This window comes from Odocoileus virginianus, chromosome 20 (genome assembly GCF_023699985.2).
Source record: "Odocoileus virginianus isolate 20LAN1187 ecotype Illinois chromosome 20, Ovbor_1.2, whole genome shotgun sequence".
Classification (NCBI taxonomy): domain Eukaryota; kingdom Metazoa; phylum Chordata; class Mammalia; order Artiodactyla; family Cervidae; genus Odocoileus; species Odocoileus virginianus.
The window spans coordinates 7835989-7854845 of record NC_069693.1 but is presented as its reverse complement, the minus strand read 5'-3'; the positions used below and the strand labels follow the sequence as shown (position 1 = coordinate 7854845).

Below are 18857 nucleotides of genomic sequence, written 5' to 3'. Positions count from 1 at the left end.
CCTCCTCCAGCCCCTCCACCCCCAACCCGTATAGAATTCAGTTCAGGATTTGATAGTCGCACTTACTTATAATGCCTCTGTAGCCTCCTGTTGTCTGGAATATTTCTTTACAAAGCCATTCTTTGTCTAGTATGACATTGATTTTTTTTTTAAACAGGACGCCACCACCACCACCATCACCTTAATAGAATCTTGCTCATTTTGTGCTTGTCTGGCATTTCCTGGTGATAAGGCAGAGGTGTAAGGCACTCAGGCCATCACACTGCGCGCGGATGTTGTGTCCTCCAGGGGTGTCATATCTGGAGGCCCCTGGTGTCCTTCTGGCCTCTTTGATGGTGATCGTTTTCACTACTCTCAGAGTGTTGTCCACTATCTCCACCGTATAATTAGCATTTGTTTTTCTTCTTCCCTTTGCATCTTTTAAGTAGTCTATCAGGAGAATCCTCACTTCTGTACTGCTCCTAATCAAAATTTCCCCCCTAGGTTAGTGTTAAGTGATAATTGTCTGATGCAGTAGTATGAACCCAAGCTCCTATTTTTTGCAGTGGGTTGTAATTCATTTCTGTGCTTAATCATTTTGGTGTCCAGAGTGTCCCGGATTTGACCAGTCGGTGCCCCTTCAGACCGCTTTCTGTGTCCTGGTGAGGTACCCTATCATCCTTTCAAGCACTTCCTTCCCTCCTTGTACAACAGGTTGTTAGAGGCTCATATTGTCCACTCCTCCCCTAGCCCTGGAGGCCGCCATCTCTTCACGGAGCGTACAGGCCCTTGTTTTGGTCCTCAGCACATTGCTTCCTGAGGTGTCTCCCTCCAGTCGATGATACAGTACCTCTCTGAAGGTACACAGATGTCAGCCTTAGTTTACTTGCTCTTACAGTTTCACCTAGCTTAAGGCCTGGTATATTTGATATTTACTATATTTATTTGTTGAAGAAGAAAATTGGGTTTTGCTTGTTTGGTGATTAAAATTGGGTTCAAAATTATGATACTGATTGGTTTTCTTTTCTTCTCTCTCCCATCCAGGAAGAAATGTTGGCTATTCGGCGATGAAAAGTGGCAAAAACTGACCTCGTACTGGTATACAGACACTATGAGATCTGACACTTTTGCTTCGTGGGCAGCCAGCCCCCACTGATAATGTGGGGAAGCCTTTGGGTCCACAGGAAAACACTAATCTGATCTTGGAACTGGCGGATTGTGGCAGGATGTGTCGACGATGATGATGGCAAGAAAGCAAGATGTCCGCATTCCCACCTACAACATCAGCGTGGTGGGATTGTCTGGGACGGAGAAGGAGAAGGGCCAGTGTGGCATTGGGAAGTCTTGTTTGTGCAACCGCTTCGTGCGCCCGAGCGCGGACGAGTTTCATTTGGACCATACCTCTGTCCTTAGCACCAGTGACTTTGGTGGGCGAGTGGTCAATAATGACCACTTTCTCTACTGGGGAGAAGTCGGCCGTTCCCTGGAGGATTGTGTGGAATGTAAGATGCATGTTGTGGAGCAGACCGAATTCATTGATGATCAGACATTTCAACCTCATCGGAGCACAACCCTGCAGCCGTATATCAAGAGAGCTGCTGCAACCAAGCTTGCATCAGCTGAAAAACTCATGTACTTTTGCACTGACCAGCTGGGGCTGGAGCAGGACTTTGAGCAGAAGCAAATGCCAGATGGAAAGCTGCTGATTGATGGTTTTCTTCTTGGCATTGATGTTAGCAGGGGCATGAATAGGAACTTTGATGACCAGCTCAAGTTTGTCTCTAATCTCTACAATCAGCTCGCAAAAACAAAAAAGCCTATTGTGGTTGTCCTGACGAAGTGTGATGAGGGTGTTGAGCGGTACATTAGAGATGCGCATACTTTTGCCTTAAGCAAAAAGAACCTCCAGGTTGTGGAAACCTCTGCAAGATCCAATGTAAATGTGGACTTAGCTTTCAGCACCTTAGTGCAACTCATTGACAAGAGTCGGGGAAAGACAAAAATCATTCCGTACTTTGAAGCGCTCAAGCAGCAGAGCCAACAGATAGCTACAGCAAAAGACAAATATGAGTGGCTGGTGAGTCGCATTGTGAAAAACCACAACGAAAACTGGTTGAGCGTCAGCCGAAAGATGCAGGCCTCTCCCGAGTACCAGGACTATGTCTACCTGGAAGGGACTCAGAAAGCCAAGAAGCTGTTTCTCCAGCACATCCATCGCCTCAAGCACGAGCACATTGAGCGCAGGAGGAAGCTGTACCTGGCAGCCCTGCCCTTGGCTTTTGAGGCTCTTGTCCCCAACCTAGACGAAATAGACCACCTGAGCTGCATAAAAGCCAAGAAGCTGCTGGAGACCAAGCCAGAGTTCCTGAAGTGGTTTGTGGTGCTTGAGGAGACGCCGTGGGATGCCACCAGCCACATTGACAACATGGAGAATGAGCGGATTCCCTTCGACTTAATGGACACCGTCCCTGCAGAGCAGCTCTACGAGGCCCACTTAGAGAAGCTGCGGAACGAGAGGAAACGGGCTGAGATGAGAAGGGCGTTTAAAGAAAACCTGGAGACCTCTCCTTTCATCACTCCTGGCAAGCCTTGGGAAGAGGCCCGCAGTTTTATTATGAACGAAGATTTCTACCAGTGGCTAGAGGAATCTGTTTACATGGATATTTATGGCAAACACCAAAAGCAGATTATAGACAAAGCGAAGGAAGAGTTTCAGGAGCTGCTGCTGGAATACTCAGAGTTGTTTTACGAGCTGGAGCTGGATGCCAAGCCCAGCAAGGAGAAGATGGGAGTCATCCAGGATGTGCTTGGGGAGGAACAACGGTTTAAAGCGTTGCAGAAGCTCCAGGCGGAGCGGGACGCCCTAATTCTAAAGCACATTCATTTCGTGTACCACCCAACCAAGGAGACGTGTCCTAGCTGCCCCGCCTGCGTGGACGCTAAGATTGAGCACTTGGTTAGTTCTCGGTTTATCCGACCATCTGACCGGAATCAGAAGAATTCACTCTCCGACCCCAACATTGATAGAATCAACTTGGTGATCTTGGGCAAGGACGGCCTTGCCCGGGAGTTGGCCAATGAGATTCGAGCTCTTTGTACAAATGATGACAAGTATGTAATAGACGGGAAAATGTATGAGCTCTCCCTGAGGCCAATAGAAGGGAACGTCAGACTTCCCGTGAACTCTTTCCAGACACCAACGTTTCAGCCCCATGGTTGTCTCTGCCTTTACAATTCAAAGGAGTCTCTGTCATATGTGGTAGAGAGTATAGAGAAGAGCAGAGAGTCCACACTTGGCCGGCGAGATAATCACTTAGCCCACCTCCCCCTGACCTTAATCTTGGTTAACAAAAGAGGAGACACCAGTGGAGAGACGCTGCACAGCCTAATACAGCAGGGTCAGCAGGTGGCCAGCAAGCTTCAGTGTGTCTTTCTCGACCCTGCTTCCGCTGGCATCGGTTACGGGCGCAACATCAACGAGAAGCAGATCAGTCAGGTTTTGAAAGGTCTCCTGGACTCCAAGCGTAACTTAAACCTGGTCAGTTCTACCGCTAGCATCAAAGACCTGGCTGATGTTGACCTGCGAATTGTCATGTGTCTGATGTGTGGGGATCCTTTTAGTGCAGATGACATACTCTTTCCTGTCCTTCAGTCTCAAACCTGTAAGTCTTCCCACTGTGGAAGCAGCAACTCTGTTTTACTTGAACTCCCAATCGGACTACACAAGAAGCGCATTGAACTGTCTATTCTTTCATACCATTCCTCATTTAGCATCCGAAAAAGCCGATTGGTCCATGGGTACATTGTTTTCTACTCAGCCAAACGTAAGGCCTCCTTGGCTATGTTACGTGCCTTTCTCTGTGAAGTGCAGGATATTATCCCCATTCAGCTGGTTGCACTCACTGACGGCGCTATAGATGTCCTGGATAATGACTTAAGTCGGGAGCAGCTAACCGAGGGGGAGGAGATCGCTCAAGAAATTGACGGGAGGTTCACGAGTATCCCCTGTAGCCAACCCCAGCATAAACTTGAGATCTTCCACCCCTTTTTTAAAGATGTGGTGGACAAAAAGAACATCATTGAGGCTACGCATATGTACGACAATGCTGCCGAGGCCTGCAGCACCACTGAAGAGGTGTTTAACTCCCCTCGGGCAGGCTCCCCGCTCTGCAACTCCAACCTGCAGGACTCAGAGGAGGACATCGAGACCCCGTCGTACAGCATGTTTCGAGAAGACACACCACTGCCCTCTCTGTCCAAAGACCATTCCAAGCTCTCTATGGAACTGGAGGGAAATGATGGGCTGTCCTTCATCATGAGCAACTTTGAGAGTAAACTGAACAACAAGGTACCTCCACCAGTCAAACCAAAGCCTCCTGTCCATTTTGAAATCACCAAGGGGGATCTGTCTTACTTAGACCAGGGCCACAGAGATGGACAGAGGAAGTCTGTCTCGTCAAGCACCTGGCTACCTCCAGATGGGTTCGATCCTTCTGATTATGCTGAACCCATGGACGCTGTGGTCAAGCCAAGGAATGAGGAAGAAAACATATACTCGGTGCCCCACGACAGCACACAGGGCAAGATCATCACCATCCGGAACATCAACAAAGCCCAGTCCAATGGCAGCGGGAATGGTTCCGACAGCGAAATGGACACCAGCTCCTTGGAGCGGGGCCGCAAGGTATCCATCGTGAGCAAGCCAGTGTTGTACAGGACGAGATGCAGCCGGCTGGGGAGGTTTGCCAGTTACCGAACCAGCTTCAGCGTGGGGAGCGATGATGAGCTTGGGCCCATCCGAAAGAAAGAGGAGGATCAGGCATCCCAGGGCTATAAAGGAGACAATGCTGTCATTCCATACGAGACCGACGAAGACCCGAGGAGGAGGAATATTCTTCGCAGTCTAAGAAGAAACACTAAGGTAAGACACGACTTTAGAGCTCTAGGAGTGACTTGCACAGCGTCTTGGTGAGAGTTCATTGATGATGACAAAGATTTTCAAGGACAGCTTACCCTGGTTAAAAATCGCTGTGTGTGTTTCCTCCTTGACTTGCCTTAGAAAGTAAACAGTGTTGAAATGATACAAATGAACTTAGAAAGTAAACAGTGTTGAAATGATACAAATGAACTTAGAAAGAGACAGACTTAGGGAAGGGAAGTTGGAGAATAGAAGGGATATTCAGGGAGTTTGGGATCTACACATACACACGGCTGTATTTCAAATGGATCACCAACAAGGACTATGGTACAGCACGTGGAACTCTGCTCAAGGTTATGTGGCAGCCTGGGTGGAAGGGGAGTTTGGGGGGAGAATGGACGCGTGTATATGTATGGCTGAGTTTCTTCCTTGTTCACCTGAAACTGTCACAACATTGTTAATTGGCTATATCCTAATACAAAATAAAAAGTTGGGAAAAAGTAAGTAAACAGTGTCTCAGGAAGCTACTGCTGGTAGCTCTCAAGTGGTGAGGACATTTTGGAGAGATAACCTGAGAAGTCTTTGTCCAAAACAGTAGTTAGGTAATTACTGAAATGAGCAGATCACTCAATTACTGAAACGAGCTTGTCAGTATCCGGACAAGCAGCTAAACTGGTGATGACGTGCTTGGCCTTTCTTCACTGAAACACGAGAATCCAGCATCATAGTCCTTAGTCTTTGACTGAGAAAGGAACATTTCATCCATACATTCTCCTTCTCCCCCTTGATGATCTGTAAAGGTTGCTGCATTTTAGATAGGGAAAAATTGGATGATGATTTTATTTGCACACGTAAAATCATTGAAAGGTCTCCAGGTACATAAATGAAAAATAATCTTGCCTCTGCGGGTTATAGACCTGTCCCATGTTTGTGAAATCAGAGTGCCCTGCAGCGCTTTAAGTGAATCGCTACTACTTGGAGATTTGATTTAGGGACCACAGGTGGGGCGGAAAGGGGAAAGTCAGCTGTGTGTGTTAGGAATGTCGGGCCTGCCGTCAGATGTGGAACAGCCCCCGTGCAGCGGCACGGGGAGTCTCTCTACCTTGTGTGGAGCTGCAGTGTGAAGGGCAGTGTGCTCTGTCCTTGTGGGCTTAGACCTTGAGATCTAAAAGCATTTCCCAACTTTATTCCCCCCCACTTAGAGTAGGGGAAACACCCTTCATTTCTCAGAGGAGGCCGTGTCAGTGAGACGCCACGCAGAACTCTCACACGCAGGCCCTCCCCCAGCGTTGTGTATGCAGGGGTCCCCCGCCTCCAGGCTGCCAGCTGGTACCTCCTGTCAGATCTGCGGTGACATTAGATTAGAAATAAAGTGCACCCTAACGTAATGTGCGTGAATCATCCAGGAACCATCCCCACCTCCTTCCCAGTCTGTGGAAAAATTATCTTCCACAAAATCGGTCCCTGGTGACAAAAAGATTGGGGATGGTTTCTCTACATTGAAAGCTTTTGCCCCTCTCCCTGCCGTGAAATGGCAGAGAACAAAGTCACTTATCTGAAAGTGTTTCAGGGAACTTTGGAAGAAAGGTTGTCCCAAACTTTCATCATTGCAAGATACACCAAACCAGAGGGCCCGTGAGCCCAGGCTGTTTTGAGAGCTGACAGTTCTGATGTGGAACACTCCGGAGGCCAGTCCTGCAGCCCACGCTGGCTGAGAGGGCCCCTGGAGCTGGAGGCTTGGTGCCGTGGCCCTCACAGGGGAAGCCTGTTCACGCCCTGCCTGTTCCCGGATGCCACACAGCCTGCTCCTCTGTCACCACTGGCCAGAGCCTCCAGAGTTCTCTGGCCTACGGAACATCAGAGAGGGCAGGGCAGCATCTGTGTGTTCTCTTCCCTCCCATTCTCAGCTGAATGTTAATAAATAGCCTGGACATTCTTCTGTTTGCTCTCCCCATGGTTTGGTTTTACGTTTGCCAACCTTCATCTGCCATCAGTATTTTGTTCTCTAAAAGCTAGTAGTGGGCAGGCCAGTGGAAAGCAGTTCTTATTTCAGAAGCCAGAAAGTAGCCTGACCAGCCTGCCAGTGTTTCCCCAGAGCTCTCCTGTTCGATAATCCTGGAATCCAAACATTTTGAACGCTGTGACTTTCCTCTCCTCCTCCACCACTCCCAGTGAAGACTGTTGCCAACACAGCTTATCGAAATGCTGACAGTCTTCTAATTGTGGGGGTGTTTGCACACCTGGGAATTAGGAAGGTGGCATAATACCACACTGTGAATCAGAACTGTTTTTCTGACTTCTAGCTACATTTATAATACTGTTGAAAATAATGCTTGTAAAACGCATCCCCAAACAAGCTGTGCACTGAAGAGTAGGTTCTGCAGAGAACAGCTGGCTACAGGGACCTCTGATGCTGGTCACGTGCATCTACTCACCTAGAACTGCCTCATGGGGTTGCTGGGTCAGCGTGCAAGGAGTGACCAGCTTCCCGTCCCTCCTGGTTATCTGGGCCCCACCTCTTCAAGTCATACAGAAACGATTACCTCTGGCCCCAGAGCAATAGCGTGCCAGAAGTCATTTAGGAGTATCCTTTGGAAAGAGTGAGTAAAAGGTGAAAATGTCTTTTCCTGCCTTGGAAAATGGTGCCTTAAAAGGAGCCTTGCTGCTTTGTCATCCTAATGCAGAGAGAAGCGGAGTCTTGATTCTGTTCCTGATTGGCGCAAACCTTCTATTAAAATCTGCTGCTGTTAAGGAATCAGACTGACACTTGTTCTACTGGAAAAGCAAGATCCCATGGGGCAGAGTGTGCCAAATCCCCCTCCCTATATGGGGGAATCTGGTCTCTGACTTTTATTGGCATGACCAAGCAGTACAGTATTTATTTGAAGTGAGGGGAGAGCCAGGTGGTAATGGGAAACAACACACTTAGTCCCTCCCGCACGCCAGACACCACTGGGGAAGTGGCACAGATTGCTCTCAGCCACGCCATAGCACCCAGGTGAGGCAGCGAGACGTGCACAGCTTCTGAAAATAGGTGGTCTGCCTTGGAGGGCGAGGGGAGCAGGTCTGTGTTGGGGCAGAGCAGGCATCCTGTGCTGGGGCTGGTTAGGGTCGTGCAGTGTGGGGTGATGGGGAGCTCAGGCTCTGGGAACTGGGGGCCTTACATCAAATGCCAGTTCCTCCAACTCCTCCTCGTCCTGGCTGGGCCTTTGGGCATGTGATTCACCTTCCACGTCCCTTCAGCAAGAGGAGCCAGTGCAGCAGCACTTGTCTCATAGGGTGTGAGAAATGGAATAAGACTGTGCATATAAAACACAGCGTGCTGCATGCTGGATGAGCATTCATTGTTGTTATTATTTAACTGGACCTTGAAGAATGAGTAGAATTGAAGAAGTGCTGTGAGGAAAGAAAGGCTTGACGGTGAAAGTACGCATGTTGAATTCAAGGACAGGAGAACACTGGTCTGGTCTAGCTGAGAGCTTTAGGGACCCAACCCTGTCCCTCCCTTTTCTGTAAGTTTTAACCCTGTACGTCATTTAGCTGCTTTCTCAGCCCATACCTTAGCAACAAGCCTAACAGCAGCCAAAAAAGCTATGCTCCGGGTACCTGTGTCGTGTGGAGAAAGAAAAATTGCTCAGTGCCCTTGGCTGATATGCTGGATTAGCTCTTACTGTAAAACTGGAGTTGGAGTTCAGGGAATGGCTTTCGTTTCTAATAATGAAAGTGCAGGCTGTGAAGCTCACTCTCATTCCGGGTCCTTTTCCCAGCTGAACCATTTAGCAACCCACCCTCATAGTGGGAGCCTTCCGCACTCAGCTGAATGAAATTGAAAATCTACGATTGCACTTCAGTGGGGTCCATGAATAGATGCTTTGTCTGTAGAGAGTTGTCGTTGCACATGGTCTCTGTCTCCCAGCACCGTGCGTTTGCAAAGATGAGATCAGGAGCAGCAGGGTCTTATTTTAAAGCCAAAAAACAGGCTGGGGTGCCTTGGTCCACAAAATGTACTGTTTAGGCAAGCTCAAATTGCTGAATTCAGTGAGCTTGACCACGGATTTAAAGAGAAGACATTATTGGCTATTTACCCTTCTATCTGGCGTGCTCTTATTTTGTGTTTAAAAAAAAAAAGACAAAACAGAATCATAAAGAAAATCTTTCAGTCACTCTAGCTACCACATGACAAGACAACCTATTGAAAAGCAAACCAATTCAATCACGCATTGTTTGGTCTATAAGGCACCAAGTAACCAGTTTGACAGTTTGTGTCCCCCCTGGTGAATTGGCTTATTTCATCGGATTCAGTGAATTGGCTGGTTGTTGTGGCTTTGTGTGGACACAGCTCTCATTTTGTGAGGCCTAGAACGAAGTTAAAGTTTCTAGTGTGAATAAAAACCAGCTGGGGAATTGGACTGCTCACCCGACTGGGAGGGCTGTTGCATTTTGACAGGCTGAATGGTGTGAAATATGAGCTCTTTGTAACCTACCCAGGAAAGACTCCCAGTGTGTGCTTTAGAAGAGGCTGGCCCTACTCTGAGCTCTCTAAGGCCAGATGAATACCTTGATCTTAAAAATGGTATTGGGATGCCGACTGGACCTTGGATGTTTCTGATTCCTGAAAGAATTTTTTCTTTGAAAAGAAATACTCTTGCTCCATGGGCTTCTCAGATGCCGCTCGTGGTAAAAAACCTTCCTGCCAGTGCATGAGACAGAAGCGATATGGATTTGATCCCTGGGTCAGGAAGATGCCCTGGAAGAGGGCATGGCAACCCACTCCAGTATTCTTGCCTGGAGAATCCCATGGACAGAGGGGCCTGGCGGGCTCTAGTCCACAGGGTTGCAAAGAGTTGGACACGACAGAAGCGACTTAGCATGCATGCACTCTTGCTCCAAAGCGCGTGTCCATCCGTTCTTTCAGGAAAGACACATTCAACTCCATGCATGGGCATTCCCTGAGCACTTGTATGCCTGGCGTTGTGCTGAGTCTCGTACGTGTGGTAGTTGTGTTCGTGTTCATCTAGTTTATCATAACAGAATAATTAGATTTTTATCCATGTATTTACATGCATTTTGAACGTGGCCAGAGGGAAGGTACAGGGTGCTAAGGAATTGTATAGCAAGGAGTTTTACCCGCAGCTGGGGTAGGCTATCCGGTAAAGCTCCCTGAGGAAATGATATATAAAGCTAAGACTTTTTTAAAAAAATAATTTATTTTTGGCTGTACTGGGTCTTGGTTAGCACATGCAGGGCTTTTTCTAGCTGCAGCGAGAGGGGGCTACTCTCCATTGCAGTGTGCGGGCTTCTCGTTGTGGCGGCTTCTCTCGCTGCGGAGCATGGGCTCTAGGTGCCTGGGCTCAGTGGCTGTGTTGCACAGGCTTGACTCCGAGACATGTGGAATCTTCCTGGACCGGGGATCAAACCTGTGTCCCCTGCACTGGCAGGCAGCTTCTCAACCACTGCAGCACCAGGGAAGTCCTAAAACTGAGATTTAAGGGGTAAAGCGGGCAAAAGTCAGTGAACATGGAGGCTTCTTGGGGTACAGTTTTGAGGAAAAGGTGTGGAACTTGAAACTGAGAAAACGTGGCATGTGCAGAGAGTGAGGGAGAACCAGGCAGAATAGCAGAAGTCTGTGGATCCCCGTGAAAGGCTCTGCATATACTTTCCTACATTCGTTGGATACCTCCTGGGTGCCAGGTCCAGTGCCAGGCATTCTCACATCCATTTTTTTCATCATCTGTTTCTCTTACCAGTCTTAAGGAAGTGATGTTTTAAAAAATTCCGGTGTTAGAGATGAGGACACTGAGACTCATTTAGTGCTCCTAAGTTAGTGTGGTTACTAAGCGGAGGAGTTGAGATTTGGGAACCCCAGTCTTCTGACTTCCATTTTCTGTGGGTTTTTAGAGTCCAGTCTCTGAGAAGGATGGTAATATTCAATAGCCAGGCACACACTTGGGGCACTCAGTCAACCAAGTCAACTTGTTCATTTCAGACAAAGGACTCTGGTTATTATCTCGAAACATCTATTTCCCCACACTGCCCCCTAAGAACAGCGTGGTGGTTTGTTTCTAGCTTCAGTGTCTGCTTGAATAGAGGACAAAAAAGGCATGGAGGCGCTGAAATAGCAACTGGAACTTTGAGAAATTGTTTTGAACTGGTGTCACTCGGTTCTCAGTTTATTTTAAGCCCAAAGAACTGCTGTAGTTTGTTTTTGGTGACAAAAATAGGCTATCTTTAACTATCTGCTTTAGCTTAGCACACCTGTTCTTTTTTTAAAAAAAATGACAATAGGCAACCTAAATCTATTTTTCAAAGAACAGAAAATTGCTCTGATCTTCACTGAGCCAACTTGTTCTCTACCGCCCAGTGATACTGACATATCTTTATAGAAACTCAAGTTATTTCAGCTCGAGTCAGGGAATCGCCTCTCCTTCCATAGAGAAAGGCCTTCTGAATACTTTTTATCCAGTATTTGGGAGGAGGCTAGCAGGTAAAAGCTGAGCCCCACAGCTCTGAGAAGTCCAGATTCAGTGAGTGGCGAGCCGGTCATGAATGTTTGTGAACATTTCCTGAAACTAGTGGATGCTCCTCTCTGCTTAGCCTCCTGTTGCACTGGCCATTTAGCAGGGATTGACCCAGATTCGTGTCCATGCACCATAAGCAAAAAGCTATGGTCTCAGTTTATCCTGGGGCCCTTGAGGGGCTGACGTGCCTTTCTTTCCTTTCCCATCTTGCAAGAGGGAGGCTTAGGGCTGCTGCTCTGTGGTCCATCCCTAAAGGAAGATGCTCCAAGTGTGAAAGAGACAAGGCTGAGCATTTGTGCTTTCATAATAGAGTTTGCCAGTAAGATCAGTTCCATCCTTGGGTTTTCTGTTAAACTTGGGCTAAGATTTTTTTCAGAGCCAGAAGCAGGAGCAGCGGTCAGCCAAGAACACATTTGGGGCGTGAACAAGTAACTTACTAGTTGAAGAGGTCCTTTCGAAGCTGTGTTGGAAATATGCGAGAATCATCACGGATCAGAAAGCTGTGATGTTGGATACGGAATGCAAGAGAACACTTTGGGAAAAACCTGGATTAGTGTAGTTGACGGAACCTCTGGGTTTTTCTAAGATTTCACCCACTTGACAGTCACTTCAGGGTGGGCCACCGTGCAGCTTGGCACACCGTATGGGCGATCCTCTCGGGCTTTGCTTGTTGTATCGCTTTCACTCTCAAGAGGGAGAATGCTCCATTCAGAGGACACTGTCCCGGTTCCAGACTGTGCTCTGTATGACATTCCTCCTCAAAAATAAAAAACACAGGCTGGGTTCTGTTTTTTATTTACTTTTTTAGGTAGGTTATCAAGCATTTAGAAGGCTGTGCTAGGTGGTACAACTCCAGTGACCATGTTTTCTGACCTTAAAATCTGGATAAGTCATTTGATATGGATAAGGGTATCTATGGAAACCGGGAGAAAATATTGAAGTTGACAGTTTCGGATCATTACATAGTTGTTCCTGCCGTTCCCATAGAAGATAGAATATTCTTTATCCAGAAGGGGTGGTTGAGCTCCCCATTGAAGCTATGGGAGACTGTTTTTCCTTTGTAATTCAGTTGGTATTTATCTGGTGTCTAGATCCCCTTTGCTTGCTGTAGATGCATATCTTCTCTGATACCAGTTAGATTATAAATTCATCGAGGGTGAGAGGACTTTGGTCTTAGTGTTAGCTCTGCTGCTAGTCTGTTATGTGACGTTGGGTGTAATTCATTAAAAAGGAAAAACAGGGGCTTCCCTGGTGGCGCAGTGGATAAGAATCTGCCTGCCAACACAGGGGACTCGGGTTTGATCCCTCGTCCGGGAAGATCCCACCTGCCTCGGAGCAACTAAAGCCATGTGCCGCAGCTGCTGAGCCTGAGCTCTGGAGCCGGTGCTCTGCGGTGGGAAGCTCGTGCACTGCAACGAGGTGACCCTGTGCCCCACAGCTAGAGAAAGCCCACGTGCAGCGCCGAAGACCCAGCACAGCCGGAAAGGAAATAAATACGTTTTTTTGAAAAAAAGGAAAATTGCCTAGGTTCCTGCGTACTAGGAACTTAGCCCATTGGGAAACCGGTCCTGTGTGTATGTAGACGCCTGTTCCTTGTCCAATACTCACAGAGTGACACAGGGAATTGATTACCTCATGTGTTTCTTGAAATGGAGTCTGTGATACAGTACTGTCAGTGTGAACAAGACCTTCTGAACCTGAGTTCCTCACATCCTAGGAAGAGCAGCACAATGTCAGAAGAAGAAGAAAGACACTCTCCACACAGAGATGGTCCTCATCTCAGCTAAACGTGAAAAACTGTGAAGAAACATTGGCCTTGTATTTTATTGGAAACGGTTTTTGTTCAAGTGTCAGCTGCGCATGCAGCTCTAGAACCCAGTCACCTTACAGACGGGTAGAAGGGCACCTCCTCTTGGCTTTTCCTTGCTGTTTGGCTGGCATTCTAATCCTTTTCTTGCCCTGTGAACTTGGAGGAGCTGTGGGGTGGGCTTACTGTCCCATAAGCAGGAGTTTCCCCTTTATGCTCTTGTTTCAGAAAGGCCAAAAGGCCAATCTGCCTTGGGGCAGATTCCAATCACTATTTCTCCTCACTGCAACACTGGCATAAACTGTTGGTTTATTTCTTTCTACTTGGTTAGTATCAGGCATTAAGGGCACTTTTAAGGAAAAAAAGTTTTTTGCTTAAAAAAAAATTCATAGGTTTTTAAGGAAACTGTGAAGTAAAGAACAATGGACTGTGTTTATTCAAAAAATACCTGTCCATTGGACAAAGTGAGGAAGTTTTGAGCTGACCCAGTCCCTTGTTTATGTAGGTGGTGTTTCATCATGGAGATAGGTCACGGAGGAGAGAGAACATGAGGCTTTGACATTCGTAGGTCACTGGCCTCTGAACCCTGGCTCTCTCAGTGCTGGGTGTGAATCTCTCTGAGCCTCTGATTTCACATCCGTAGAAAGGGGTTAATAACCCTTACCTTGAAGGGTGGTTGTGAGTTTTCAGATAAGTGCAGAACCTAGCACAGAGTGTCTAGCACATGGCCACTCCTGATAAATTCCTCTTATTTTTCCATTTTGCACCCAGTCAGACTCTAAACTTAGACACGCAGATGTGTAGCTTATTCTCAGGACTTGGTTTCCTCTAGCTGGCTGCTTTTTTCAGTCCAGCCCACTAATGAGCCAGCCCAGAGGAAGATAGCTGTTGGGATGGCGTTATTTTCTTCTCTCCAAGGACCTGCTGCTGAGAGCACTCCGCCGACGCCCTAATGAGTGACACATGTCTGACCTGGGACTGAGACATCTGGCAGACCACTCAGAAGAATGGCATTTCCATCTCGACATGTGCCCAGTAACCCTTCAGATGCCTGCGGTGTTGCCTGTCATAGCAACAGTCCTGCCCGACTCTTGGCCTGTACCGCAGTCTTGATTTCCTTCCTCAGAAAGTTTGGAATTAGTTGCGCAAGAATCCCTGCCTGATTTTGTGACACCCTAGAGAGCCTTCAGTTATTTCAAGGGAATATTTTGGCGTTCTGTAAAGCTGAGTTTGTTTAAATCTTAGAATGAGAGTGAACATCCGTGGCATTCAGCAAGGGGAGCTGCTGCTGCTGCCAGATTTCACGTTCCGTTTGTAAGTTGGAGTGCTGAGCTCGATTAGATCTTATTAGACTCTGAGGTGAAAGGGTAAGAGCAGCTCTCTAATTTAGTCTTCCATCTGACGGCAGGGTCTCCTTGACAGTGAATGTTGCCCGTCGGCTGCAGCCTCTGCTTTGAACACTGACAGAGCAGTCCTTTCCTTTTTAAACAGCTGGGGGAGGGGGGTGTTTGTTTTTTAAATTTCTCTGGCCAAAATTGCCTCTTCGTCTTCATCTCATCTCTCCCAACATAACTGTACAAGATAATCTGCTCTCTTTCCATGAAATAGTCCTGGTAGCTGATTGAAATAGCTGTCATCATGTCCCATTCTTTCTTTGACCAGCTTAAACATCCCTGGTAAATTTTATGTGAGACCTTATTACCTTCAGAAGTTCAGATTGTCAGTGTACCCTCAGTTATTTATTTAATCATCCGTTTGTTTTCCATATCCCAAGGACTTTCAGGTGAAGGTAATGAACCATAGTGGTTAAGACTGCAGGTTTTGTAGTCAGAACTGACGGGCAAATAACTGAATTTTTCTGGGATTCAGCTTCTTCATCTGTGAAATGGAGTTTTAAACACCCATACCCACAGATCTATTGTGAATCTTGAATGAAATATACATAAAAAGAATTTAAGCCAGAATCTGGTACTTAGTAAGTGTTTGGGTGATGGAAGCTAAATTTTCTAGCTAACTTAAACTGTTAGGACACACTTCATCAGCTCACGTATTGAGAGGGTGGAGGAAGTATGACATTAACATTTACTGTCTGTTTACTAGAACTATGGTCAGAGGCGTTATAGTGATTAGAAATGGCTTCCTGGCAGCTCTCTTAAAGTTTTTTTTTTTCCATTCCATAACAACAGTTTATTTGGAAGCCTCAAGGTTTTACTGAAGAACAATGGTATTGTTGTAGTTTTGACTGGCAGATTCTGCCTGATTGGGGTTGGCCAAAAGAAGGCCGCTTAAATCCAGATGGTCTTCATTGTATGTTCAGACTCTGCAGCTTATAGTTTAAATGCTGCAGCCTTAAGAGAGAGTGGACTGTCAGTTGACTCATTGCTGTCCGGTTCCTGCTGTGTGTAATGATGGAAAACACTCAGTCCTTCTCTCTTTTAGTAACAACTCACACTCTTGGGCGACTGTGTCGTCTAGGCCCCGAGCCCCTTCCAGTACATCATATCATTTCACCCTCAGGACCACCTTGTGAGGAGGATACTGTCTCCGGGGTGCTAAGCAACTTGACCACAGTCATAGAACCTGTCCCTTGGGATTCAAACCCAAATTCTGTTAGATTTGGAAGCTTAAATCCTTTATGTTGTACTTCATCTAAGTAGAAGATGATGGAGAGAGGCTAGGTTGGTTAAATTATTTCATGTAAGTCACTTTCTTTTCCATACTTCTTTGATAAAAAGTGTGAAGTCAGGGCCTGTTTGCCTCAGGCAGTCTATACAGGGAGATAGCAGCATCCACGCCCCATAACCTGAGAGACATGGCAGTGGTTTTACCAGGAATGAGCATGTTGCAACGACAGGGATGGGTAGGCTGTGTGGAGCGCAGGTTCTTCTCTGGGACCCTTGGATCCATTCACGTGGCATTACAGTTCTCCAAATCAGTTAGCTGGATGTATGAGGATTGGACCATCTTTGCTTTTGGTCTGTCATGTCAGATAGTATCCACCAACAGCCCAGAATAGCCTTGTTCTTTCGTGTGCATTTTATTCTCACCCGTTCTTTTTTTTTTTTTTTTTTTGTGCCACATGTTTGCAGAGAAAGTTCTCAGCAAATCTCAGACTAAATAGGAAGTGATTTGTTCCCATGTAAAGGGGGTACGAGAAGGAATGAGGATGAGCAGGATGAGGAACAGGGACGATCGATACAGACCTATTTAAGCTAGTTAGCTGTCCTCTTTAGTGGACTTTATCCAAAGCATTTACCTTGATCCTATTTGGTTATTCTCCTCTTCAGTAGATACTTTAGTAACAAGCCAAAATTTGAGGTATATTTCTGTAGCTTTAGAAAACTTAGCATTGGTCTAGAGCATTTTTTTTTCCTTATGTGATCTTCAAAATAAAAGATTTGAGTAATTTTGAAGCAAATTATCTCAGTAATGTTTATGAGCATGGACTTTGGAGACAGACCCTCCTGAGTTTGAATCCTCACACTGTCACGCACTGTGTCCTGTGAGACATTTTCCTTGGTAAAATGGAATGCTATAAAGTTGAATAGAAATGGTATCTGGGACTTCCTTGGTACATAGTAAGCTCTCCAGTAGTTGTTGCTACTACTGAGGGAGGTGACTTCTAGGAAGGAACAAAGAATTATCTTATTTGTCATGTCTGATTAGTTGGTTTTACCCTCTCTCAGTGCAGAAGCCATTGGGAGTTAACTCCAGACTGATATATCAGAGCGAGTTCTTCCTGGGAACTTTCAGCAGAATATGTGCTCTTTTGTCTGGAAGGAGGAAATTACTAGTTTTTCAATTCCACTTTTTAATCTTCTAAAAAGATTTTAGCCATCTTTTGAGTGTATAGTATCTATTATCTGTGTGGAATGTTTGGAATATTTCCTGTTTACTCCATTGCACGCCTGATAAAGGATGGTGGCCAGTCCTCTCATTGTTATTAAATAAACACAGCCTGCTTCTTTATAAACACCTTTGTTCTGATAATGCAGTTTCACACTCAAGGTGTGACTACCTGGCAACTTGCCAGCATCTTGTGTGATACTTGGAGAAATGAGATGAGTAGGTGAGTCTCTTTATCCTGCTTGAAGTCTTTTTTTCTAACAGTTTCCATACCACCGTGAGTTCCCCTCTGGAAGCCTTACTGATGTTTGAGTTGTGTGTTGAGACTCATTTTATTTTTGTGCTTTTTTTCCCCCTCTCTCCTGGACAGAAACCAAAGCCCAAACCCCGGCCATCCATCACAAAGGCGACCTGGGAGAGTAACTATTTTGGGGTGCCCTTGACAACTGTGGTGACTCCGGAGAAGCCAATTCCTGTGTTTATCGAGCGATGTATTGAGTACATTGAAGCCACAGGTAAGTGTCACCTCAGAGAAGTTAGTTTTCACTGTCTGCAGGCTGCTTTCTAGAGGGTAAGCCATCTGGAGATGAATCGTGTCTGGTTTCTGTGAGATACTTTCTGAGAAGGAGCTGTCGGACTTGTGGCTCCTCCATCTGCATGTAGTCGTGAGTCCTTTGGGCGCATGGGAGAGGGGCAGCTGTGGTGTCAGGATGGCAGGTGAAGCTGGTTAGAATACCTCTCTGTGTGCCCCCAGCCCCCTGTCATGGCGTGCGGCCTGTCTGTCCCTCTTCGTCTCTCAGCAGGGATAGGGGCTTATTTATCAGGGACCTCGACGCTGTTCTGGACACAGATAGTAACACATTTTGGTTGAACAAAAGGAATGTGTAGTTGGCCATCAGTCAGGTGCCTGAAATTCGTATATTGATAGTTTTTTTCCTGCAGTAAAAAAATAAATCCTTAGATACCATCTTATCAAGCAGCTACATTTCCAATTCCATTGACACCTTGGTGTTATCACAAATGCTAACAGTCTTAAAATTTTCTGTGTTGCTCTTGAAGCGCTAAAATTTTACCTGTGTTGAAAAACATTTATGTTGTTTATTTAGAACTCCTCTAATGAAACATGTCTCCTTGGTGTTTCTCCCTTCCTCCCCACACACACTTTTTTTTCTTTTTGGCCATGTCGCATGACATGAGATCTTAGTTCCCCGACCAGGGATTGAACTCAGTCCCTGGCAGTGAAAGCACAGGATCTAACCATTGGACCTCCAGGAAGCTCCCATCCTTGGCATTTCTTTTGTAACCCCTGGAGCTTCCTTGTTTCCCTTGGTTTTCTCCTGGATACTGTGAGAGCTGATGAGCTTTGAAGAGGAGGTATAGTGGGCACATGGTTATGTGGATTCTTGAGCTTTAGGAGTTAAGCTCAAGAATATTATAGGTTTGTACTAATTTGAAACCAAGGTAGGGATCATAATCTCCCTATGTGTTCTTTCTAATCCCAGTATTACCTGTAATAATATTAACTATTGTGTGGTATGGACAGCCTACTGATAATTTCAGTAGCATATTAAGCTGAGTGATGGTGTTAATATTTACTCAGGTTGTGTCAAATCAGGGGAACTGGATTTCAAATTAAGTGCTCTGTAGACTTTGAGTTGTTACCAGGGTTTCCTCGGTCACCCCAGGATTGACTTTGCATAATTATGACAGATCTGCAATTTCGTCCCTCTGTACCCAGAACCTTTTGTCAGCATCCATCTTCTTGACCTTGGTTTTATATCAGCTTCTT

The 18857-nt window shown here is 46.3% G+C and overlaps 1 protein-coding gene across 2 annotated transcripts in view; it reads left to right on the top strand.

Annotated features, from left to right (window-relative positions):
* ARHGAP35 (Rho GTPase activating protein 35) overlaps positions 1–18857 on the top strand; it is a 114470-nt gene that overhangs the window by 38156 nt on the left and 57457 nt on the right. For both annotated transcript variants that reach the window (XM_070450664.1, XM_070450665.1), the window contains exons 2-3: positions 1024–4900; positions 17439–17583. In XM_070450664.1, coding sequence (XP_070306765.1) covers positions 1217–4900; positions 17439–17583 — 3829 coding nt within the window. In that variant the 5' untranslated portion in view covers positions 1024–1216. The remainder of the gene's footprint in view (positions 1–1023; positions 4901–17438; positions 17584–18857) is intronic.